Source organism: Akebia trifoliata, chromosome 4 (assembly GCF_017979445.1).
Source record: "Akebia trifoliata isolate Shusen 1 chromosome 4, ASM1797944v1, whole genome shotgun sequence".
Lineage (NCBI taxonomy): Eukaryota > Viridiplantae > Streptophyta > Magnoliopsida > Ranunculales > Lardizabalaceae > Akebia > Akebia trifoliata.
Window position 1 is genome coordinate 5,991,130 of NC_141378.1, and position 10,463 is coordinate 6,001,592.

Sequence of the window (10,463 nt, forward strand, 5' to 3'; positions counted from 1 at the left end):
CTTATTCATTAATACTAGTTGTGTACTTGATCAAACGTTGGATATATTTTAAGGAGTTGCTTATTACCGTAAGGTTTTAGATTTGAAGACTAAAATACATATGGGTAAGATTTTTTTTATTTTTAAGGGGGCAAAACCTATGTTCCAAAACTTACAAATTATTCGACCTTGGTGAGTCAAATAAATATACACTAAATTTTTTTGAATGATAATATGTCCCACATTGGTACCCGCCAACAAGAAATGGAGTATATGTAGCAAACTTGATTATCGATCTTTAATTGACGATCACAACGTATTTATAATCGGAAAAAAAAAAAAAGGACACTTAACAATATAATATGCATCATCATCACAAACTAAATAGGCAATAAGGATAAGGGTGATGGTCATTGAAACCATTTAAATTCTTTTATTTGTAAAAGAATCTTACAAATTAATTGAATTGGGCTCAATCTTACAGCTATATAATGCTTCATATTATATAGTGGAACCCAACTAAGCTCAATCTTGAAATTACATTATTTCAAGTTTTGTATTGTGTATTGTGGTCCACATGAGGCGCACGTGCATTTTAGGTGGTGTTTGTTTGCCCTATTTTTCAACGCTTATTGCTGGAAAAAAAATTCAGTATTTTTTGTCAAAATAACGAGTTTGTTTACTCCATATTTTCAGTGTTTATTGCTGAAAATAAGTGAAAAAAATTCAGCACTATTTTGATGCTAAAAAAAAGTGCTAAAGCGGTAAGTACTTTATTTTTTTCGGCACGGACAAGTATACCCTTCATTTTTTGGGCATGGACAAGTATGCCCTTATACTTAAAAGGATATTACCTCTTATATCCCATGGATAAGTATATAAACACTCCACAAATTAATAAACCCACACTATGGCCAAATTGTTTTGTCTTATATGGGTTAAATGTTTTGGAATGAGTTGATTTTTAGTGAGGATGATCTCTACAATGAGGAGATCATCCTCACCAAAAATTAGCCCATCAAAAAACTTCTAACCCCATCAAAACAACTTCAAGAACTGTAAATCGTCTATTTTTTATTTTTTTTTGGAAAGTAGTTTTGACGTGATTAGGAGTTTTGGAATGAGCTGATTTTTGGTGAGTATGATCTCTAGACCATATAGATCATCCTCATCAAAAGTTGGTTCATTCTAAAAACTTTAACTCATATAAAACAAAAAAAATTGGCTATGGCACAGGTTGTCTTTATTAATTTGTGGGGTGCTTTTATAATTACACATCCTTCATTTCCATCGAAAATTATTCTCCCAAATTAAGTTATTTTAATGTTCATTTCAAATTTTGGTGACTTGTATGACATTATTATTTTTAATTTGAAATTTATGGGCTTTATAAATAAAAATTATTATTTATAAATTGAAATTTTGAATATTACTTATTATTTAAAAATGAATTGTATTTTAATTTTATAAGAAATAATATATTTTATTATATTTAATAAAAAATAAGCATTTGAAACATACAAATAATGTATAATATGATTGTAAGGGTCAAAAAGCTAATTTATTAATTTCAGCAATGTGTAACAAACATGACTCTACATTTAAACAAACAACTTTTTCAGAACTTAAATTCAACACTTACAAGTTTAAGCGCTTAATGATATTCAACACTTTTTTTTTTTAGTTTAACAAATAACACCTTAGTATATAGTTGGTACTAAAAATACGAAGTTGGGGAAGCTAGTATAAGGAGGTGGGCCTCGAGATGTTCGGAGTCTGAAACGTGGCATTTTTAAGTGTGAAAAAATGTGGTTGGAGGAATGGGCTTGGGTTTGTGGGCCAAAAACAACCCATCACAAGTCTCAATCTGTATGCGTATGTTGGTCCAGGATTGTGTTACATTCTCCACGTGAGCACACTGTGCCCCTCGTCATTTGCCACATGGACATCAATGAAAGAGAGATTTTTTTTAAGTTTTCTTCTCTTCTTCTCTTGGCTATTAAATAAATGCGGGTCCACCCTTTCTTTTTCAGAGATTTCGTTCCTTGTGTTATTCCCCGAACCAGATGAGGATGATGTGTCATTTTCATCTCACCATCTCTCTCATTCTCCTCCTTCTTGACCATTTATTGTAACAAACAATGACAGTGATACACACATCCTGTGTTAAAAAATAAATAAATAATTTATATATATATATATTATCATTTTATTTTATTTTTTGATAAATTTTTAAACTATTTTTTTTAATTTGATATGATTTTTAAATAATATAGTTAATATCATTGCTTGAGAGTAATTTATTAAGTCACTCCATACTTATGTGATATTATCAAATAGTTATAACTTATTTTTCAACAGATTTTTCTTTCAAAAGACATCATTATTTTTTGGGATGCAGCTTGATTTTTAGGCTCTAAAATTGCAATGGTTTGGTTCATTGTGTGACACCCATTAAAGCTTTTTGCACCCTTAATATTTATACCTCTTGGTTAATGCTATTGGCACCCCTAGGTTTATTCTTCTTGGAAAATATTGGAACATCTTCAAAATCTATAAATATGAGTAGATCTAAATTTAAAAAATTATTGAAAAAATTAATCTCTTTTTCTCTTCTTAATTAAAAAAAAAATTACTATGTTTTTCTACAAAAAAATGACATTCGTGTAACCGAAATTTTATATGACAGATTTTCTCAAGATTAGTGCAAACTTTGAGAAAATATATAGTTTTGACACAACTGGACTCTGTTGTATCTTGAAGACAAATTCGCTAACAACCCATTTGCATATTCGATTTCAACTAGAATGGGGGTAGCTATTGTCTATACAACAACGTAAATTATTATGTCTCTCAGAACAATCTTTTTATTCTTATTTTCCTTCATTTATTGTTTCCATTTATTTTAACACCTTGTTGACACCTCAATTTATCTGGATCAAACCCGAAAACTCTTGAAACCAAGTAAAGAGATACGCAATTCAAGTCTTCAACTCATTTGAATAGGGGGCACTTCAATGGAGTTTAACTCTCCACAGTGATTTTAATGACTCAATTAAGCTAGACCATGGGGTAGAGGAATTCTCGTCAGGGTCGTTGGTCATCCATAGTCAAGGCTATTTGTGCACAGAACCTTGGGTAGGTCAACGAGTTAGGCAAATATTGCATTTGAGCACACCCACCCAAGACCCATTAATTGAGTTTGTTAGAGCACATGTGCTTACAAAATTACTTACGAGAAATGACCCCCTTACCTTTTCTTTAATTCCACACCCTTACATTAAACCCCCCAACATCCCTCAAAGCATAGGCTTTTTCACTTATTATTTTAATATTGACTCCAAGTCAATAGTTGGTCCCCACTTGAGTTGAATTACTTCTTTAATCTTGATTTGTTGAGACTCATTATAAGTGATTTACTTGAGTTCCCTCGACCTTTCTCACCATTCAACGAGAATTAAATGTAATTTGATCATATTTAAAGAGTCGTGTCTATTTTGTCTAACCATTAGAAAGTTATAGAATTTGTGTGTAAAGACACTCATATCCTTAGCTAGGTAGAAAGTTTAAAAAGTTCAAAAATCAAACACCATATTACATGTTATCTTTAAGTTGACCTAAAGCCTAGGGTCTAGGACAATTTTAACCTCTCAAAAGAATTTTTTATAACTTTATTGTCTTTTACAATCCTATCATTTGATTATCATGATTGCTAAGACTCATGAAGATGTAAAAAATAATCAAAGATATTTTGATTAAGGACAATTAAGGTATTTTCTTATGATTTTCTTGGAAATATTGAAAACTCTAGGATTTTAGACAAATTTATCTAAGGGTCTCTCAAAAGTCTATAAATAAGACTCTTATCCAAGACAAATAAGAGAAGAAGTCTTGAGCTCTCAAACTCTATCAAATTTCTTTCTCTAAGTTTTGATCTCTCATCCCTCTTAGAAGCTAAAAATCAACAAGAAGGAGGAAGAAAAGCACCAAGGTGAGGTACCACATTTTCTTTGCTTTGTATTTAACTATTCCTCTTAATCTTCCTCTTCTAACATATATTTTCTTTACTTTATGCATTTTAATTTTCTAGCAACTCTTTCAATTTCTTAGTTTAAAGACTATGGTGGTAAAAAGTAATATCTCATTGTGATGTAATCTCCCTCTATAAGTCATTAATAAGTTTCATAGAGAGCATTTCAATTCCATAGCATAGTTGTTATTTATGTTATTTTAATTATTTGCAATTCGTAATTCCTAGTTTAATTTCTTTTTAATTTTTCTTTTTTGGCTTAAGAACTAGAGAATAAACCTTTTGAGGTAATCTTTTCTTTATAAATTCATAAATGCACACACTCACAACTTTCAAATGGTTATAAGCTAAGGTGTAGGTTTCTATAGGTCTACGTCTAACTCCTAAAGCCAACAAAAATAGTTTCAAAGTGGTCAATATTTTCGTGCATCATGTGTTTTGTTCCACTGTGATCTTGTTCGATCAATCACGCCACCTATAGACCAAACCAACAAATAAAGATTCATGAGGGAGTACATAAGTAGAAAATGGTGCTTCAGGACTCAAAAGAGTGGAATCCAACTGAATTTTCACTCTAATCCCAAGCCCACAAAAAAATTATAGCAAGCACCTACTTATAGTATTAGCTTGCTCATCATTTGCAAAACTATAGTCAATTTTTTTTAAAATCTCTCTATAACCCCTCTATCTTCAAAACAAAAACAAAAAAAATAGTTTTCTTGCTTTATTTTGTGGTCGTATCTCTGGTAATCATTAATGGAATGATGGGACAAGATGCCTAACACCTTTCTTGTTCCTCATCGAACCTCATTACCTAGTCTCTATTTAGACCTTCCCCTTTTATCCCTTGGATTTTGAGTCACTATAAGTCCAAAAAGAATTTCATAAACTCATTTTATGATGTTCATTCGCACTTAAATTCTTTGAATGTTGGTGACTCCAAAACCCATCGTCGACGAGAATCAAAGCTCCCCTTTGAATATCCACGTATCTACACATCTCATACACATCATGCTCCCTGCACCTCTCCTTAAAAGCCAAAATTTAGCTTACCATGTCAACAAATCAAGCAGTTCTTGAGGGTGCCAATGGGTACCCAACTAATTGATTAATTGATCTATCTGAAATGTATTAGTCAATTTTGGATCTATCAAAATAGGCTTGATTATTTTTTAGTTCAATATCGAATGGTCATCATTGGAATCCATCGTTTGATGTACGGGCATTGCACGTGCCCTGGGACAAGACTATGGTCTATGGATTGGGCGCCCAGAGACGGCCTGATCCGCTCTCCACAGGCATACTCAGTCAATATCTTCTTTCAAAAAGTTTCATGTTTGTTTTTATAGTTTATCTTATAAGAATCCCTTAATGGCATCAACTATCAAGTGAGAAACTAGCTGTCAGATATTTTTTTCAGTCAAAAATAATTATCCATCTCATGGGTACCATTGCTAGAATGATTAAAGGATTTTGTACCAAAAACTAAAATCTATAAGATTTGGAACTGCTGTTTCCAAATGTTTTATTTAGGTTTCGATTACAATAATGTATAGAATTGTACCAAAACTGACTCATTCACATCCGTAGTCATTTGTATCACATCACATCAATCAATCAATCAATCGATCAAAATTGTTCAATTTTTCCAACTACCATTTTCTCCTGTATGATTTTTCTTAATAAACATTATAAAAAATCATCTTTTCATAAATAGAATTATCTATTAAATTCATCATTTGATGATTCCGCAGCCATTCATTCTTGGGCCCACTTGCCAACCAATATTCAGATTTCATAAACTGTGAATTATTTCCCAATTGGTGCAAAACCCACAGTAAGAGAAAATTTCACTATTTGCCACATGTAATAATTTTGTAATTCAACCTGACAGAGGGGACTCATAAACACAATTGATGTGTATGTATCCTTTAAGAACTGTAAATTTTTGTCTCTCGGAATACACAACTACACATCCCCATAAAATAAGTGCAGTTGTGTATCTCAAAGAAAAAAAATCTACAGCTCTTACACCTTCCACGTCAGTGAGTTTTTAGTTACTGTATCAGGTTGAGTTACAAAATCAGCACTCATTTAGTAATGTCCAAGGAATCTGTTGGGAGTAAATATGAGATGGATTGGTGGGTGAACTATTTATTTTTTATTTTTTATAAATAATATTATTTTATTTCACATTAAAAAAAACTATCAGATTATTTATCAAAAAATAAAAAAAAAACTATCAGATTATTAATATCATTAATATAATAATATGTAGGGGCCATAGAGAATGACCATTAAGACTTTCCACACTCATCACATGCAACTCTATTTATACACCCCCCACCATACTTCAAAGTTCAAACCACATTCGCTTCTCATCCTTTCTTACCTCCAAACGAACAAAACTTCTTTCTTCAACTTATAACCAAATCTCAAATACTCTCTCAACTCAACTCAATTGTTTCGAAAATGTTTCGATTATCCGATCACGAAGACTTCTTCTCACGTCGATGTGTATGGGTTAATGGCCCAGTCATCGTAGGTGCAGGCCCGTCAGGGCTCGCCGTAGGCGCTTGCCTCAAAGAACAAGGTGTACCCTTTGTAGTGCTCGAACGAGCCAACTGCATTGCCTCTCTATGGCAAAAACGCACCTACGATCGTCTCAAGCTTCATCTCCCGAAGAAATTCTGCCAACTCCCTAAACTCCCATTCCCCGAAGAATATCCCGAGTACCCAACCAAGAAACAATTTATTAACTATCTCGAAAACTATGCCAATCACTTCGAAATCAATCCGAGGTTCAACGAGTGCGTGCAATCGGCTAAGTATGACGAGACGTGTGGGTTGTGGCGAGTTAACACCGTGTCCACTACAGACACTACTCGGACTGAAGTCGAGTACATATGTCGATGGCTTGTAGTGGCCACAGGGGAGAATGCCGAGTGCTTGATGCCTGAGATTGATGGTTTATCTGAGTTTCGTGGCGATGTTACTCATGTTTGTAATTATAAGTCCGGTGATGATTATCGAGGAAAGCGGGTTGTGGTTGTTGGGTGCGGGAATTCGGGCATGGAAGTCAGTCTTGATCTTTGCAACCACAATGCCTTCCCATCAATGGTGGTTCGTAGCTCGGTGAGTCATCGTTTCAAATGGGTTTCAAAAGACCCATTTCTAGAATCGCTGCCTATTTGGTTCAAATTCTAGAATCTGATTCTTACCCATTGTCCGATATTGCATTTCTGCTCGGATTTTGATAAGAAATTGGTTAAAATCGAAAATGAGAACGAACCCATTTCTGAAATGAGTCAGTTTTCGTAATCCGATTCTGAGAATTCAACTGAGTTTATTTTGATTCTAACTCTTTTAAGTTCTGTTTCAAATTTACAGGTTCATGTCTTGCCAAGAGAAATTCTCGGGAAATCGACATTCGAGTTAGCATTTTTTATGTTGAAATGGTTACCTCTTTGGCTAGTAGATAAACTATTGTTGATTTTGGCCTGGTTGGTGCTCGGAAACATGGAGAAATTTGGGCTCAAAAGGCCATCAATGGGTCCTCTTCAACTCAAGAACATTGAAGGAAAAACCCCTGTTTTGGATATTGGTACACTACAGAAGATCAAATCTGGTGACATTAAAGTTGTTCCTGGAATCAAGAGATTCTCAAAGAATGGAGTTGAGTTCATTAATGGTGAAAATCTTGAGGTCGATTCGGTTGTTTTGGCGACTGGGTATCGCTCCAATGTTCCTTCTTGGCTACAGGTGAGAAGATGTTCTTATTCTTCTATTTTCATTTTTATTTTATTTTTAAATCTGTATTTAATAGTTCTGGAAACTGGGTGTCACTTAGATTCCTTCTTTTTTGTTTCTTTTCTTTTTTTAGATTGATTTTTATATCCATGATCTAAGAAAAAGTCAGAACTTAAATAGTTGATTTTGTCTTTTTGCCTAATTTTGCTCTTTTAGAAGTTTCTGTTTGATTTTCAAAAAACAAAAATTGAAATAAAATAAGTGGACAAATGGGCTAAATTTGTTTTGGGTGTTTGGTTTAACAGGAAACAGAATTCTTCACAAAGAATGGATTTCCAAAAGCTCCATTCCCAAATGGTTGGAAAGGAAAATCAGGACTTTATGCAATTGGGTTCACTAGGAAAGGGCTCTCTGGTGCAGCATTAGATGCTGTGAGGATATCACAAGATATTGGCAAAGTCTGGAAAGAGGAAACAAAGCAGAAAAGGCAGAATACTCCTTGCCATAGGAGATGTATTTCACAAATCTGATCCACTACCACTGCCACTATTAACATTCGCTGCTGCTGGCGATTCGATTCTCTTTGTTTTTCTCTTTTTTTTCTTATCCATTCGATCAATCTTTGATCGAAACTGATCATGTTCAATAGTAATATTATGGAAACAAAAAAAAGAATAGGTAGCACAGAGACTAGCCCTCTCCAAATAGCCCAAATTTTGAAAGGAATTGGGCATTTTGTGTATTTTAGAGGAAGATGAGGCTTGTTAGTTTTAGAGATTTTTGTGTAATAAAATTCAAATTATCAAGTCAAATGGAAATGTGTACCCTTCTCTCTCTCTCTCTCATGTACATTAGAGAAATAAGTTCTTTTCCTTCAGAATTAGATTCTCTCCCTTTGTTTGTCAAATTAGAGAAATGGGTTCTTTATTTTTCTTCAGAGAGAATGTATGATGTTAACTGTGGTCCATCACTCTCAAATGAAACCTACCCCCTGATACCAAACATGTGGTCCACCAACTCACTAATCCTTCTCCTTCAATTGTTAATCTACTTCTTAGTAGGGCTAAGAACGAGATTTAAATCCAATCCATTCTGATACAATAATTTGAAAATGTTCAAGGATTTGAGTTTCAATACACATCTGATCAGATATAGTTCCAATTTTATTACATATTGAATCGCTTCAAGATCAGCCATGTCCTCAGCCAAAACTGACCTGATCCAATTAAATTTGAAGAAAGTATGTATTAAATTACATATATTAAACCTGATCAAGTCAATTAGATTGTTTTCAAATTAATTTGATTCCTAATATTGAGATCAGGTAAAGAACCCAACTGAGATTTGAAATAAATCGATTCCTATTCAATTTGGACCTGATCCATTGGCGGCCCTACATTTTGATTTTTTTGTTCAATAAGCCTATTTTTAATGAGATCAGCAATTCAATGTCGGTGGAATCAAACCCAAGTCCATGGTATCATCACCCAAAGACTTTACCAACCAATTTGGTAGTTGGTACCGACTTTGTGAAGATGTACGATACTTGGTGAAAAAACTTAAAAACAGCCCTACATATTAGGTTGTATATAACGCTCAGCATTATTTAGGAGGCTAAATATTAATATAATTTTATAAATAATTAGTAATTTCAAACAAAGTATTGAAAAATAACCATCATATTTCTTTTTTCTTTTCTTGATAATTGGGTGTCCTCGTAGACAACAGATCAGGCATATTTCTAAGAAGGATTAGTCTTGGGGCACGTGCAACGCCCGCACATCACACATACTAGGTAAGTGAGGGTGCGCCGTCGCAGGTGTACCCTGAGGAAATGGTCTATTAGTTCAATAGTCCAAATTGTCGGTTTGACAAATCATGTGGTGGAAGGGCCACTTTAGAGTGATGGGCATAAGTCCATCATTGAAATTCTTTTTCTTTTTTTTCCAAGTTTATTTAGAGTCATGATGGATGCACGTGGTAAATCTTACAAGATCTATGCGCGGTTAACGTGGCAAGGGCACAAAACCTCAAATCTTTTTCTTCGGGATACACAAGAAAAAAGATTTGCGAGTTTGTGCTCTTGCTACATTAACTGCGTAAAGAACGCCTATGATTTACCACGTGCATTCATCCTTGTTCTTTATTTTAAGGTAGAAAATTCAAAATTGGCATTGGGGATAAATAGGAAAAGGTAGCATATGTACAAAGGAGATAATAATCTGACTAGAAACTTTCGGATCTGGGTTGATTTGGAACCATTCATATTAGAGTTGGATCGGTTTCGAATCAATCCAAAAACTATCAGATTGAATCCTTATATGATCTGATAAATTTTGGTACAAATTCCAATCCTATTGGGTTCTACTATAAACCGTTCCAAGAAGAGGGTTCAATCTAATAAATTATCAAATTGAATCATTATACGGTTATATCAAATTTGGTCCATATCCAATCTGATGATACCTATCAAGAGAAATGAAGAAAAACAAAAACTGTTTATAATTGGATCGGGTCAAGATGAGGATATGATCCATTGATCCAAACCAATCCAATAAGTGAGGTCCATCCCAATACATCTAGTCATGTTCCTATCATTTAATATCCATCAGATGATCACAACCATACAATCAAGTTGACTTTTTGACCAAATAGGATCTAGGTTACCGACAACCTGTATGGGTGCCATGTGTCCATCAATAAG

At 33.7% G+C, this 10,463-nt stretch overlaps 1 protein-coding gene across 1 annotated transcript; it reads left to right on the forward strand.

The window, feature by feature from the left end:
• Window positions 1-6,373: 6,373 nt before the first annotated feature.
• LOC147403308 (putative indole-3-pyruvate monooxygenase YUCCA5) lies at window positions 6,374-8,515 on the forward strand. Its single transcript, XM_086438836.1, has 3 exons — window positions 6,374-7,144; window positions 7,400-7,771; window positions 8,065-8,515. The coding sequence occupies exons 1-3, from the start codon at window positions 6,482-6,484 to the stop codon at window positions 8,287-8,289; spliced, it is 1,260 nt and encodes a 419-aa protein (XP_086294962.1). The 5' UTR covers window positions 6,374-6,481; the 3' UTR covers window positions 8,290-8,515.
• The last annotated feature ends 1,948 nt before the right edge of the window (window positions 8,516-10,463 follow it).

Bases quoted from the DNA above. Each gene is read 5' to 3' on its own strand.
- LOC147403308 (XM_086438836.1), top strand. From the start codon at position 6,482: ATGTTTCGATTATCCGATCACGAAGACTTCTTCTCACGTCGATGTGTA. The intron at 7,145-7,399 runs GTGAGTCATCGT...TCAAATTTACAG, and splicing joins CAATGGTGGTTCGTAGCTCG to GTTCATGTCTTGCCAAGAGA. The intron at 7,772-8,064 runs GTGAGAAGATGT...TTGGTTTAACAG, and splicing joins ATGTTCCTTCTTGGCTACAG to GAAACAGAATTCTTCACAAA.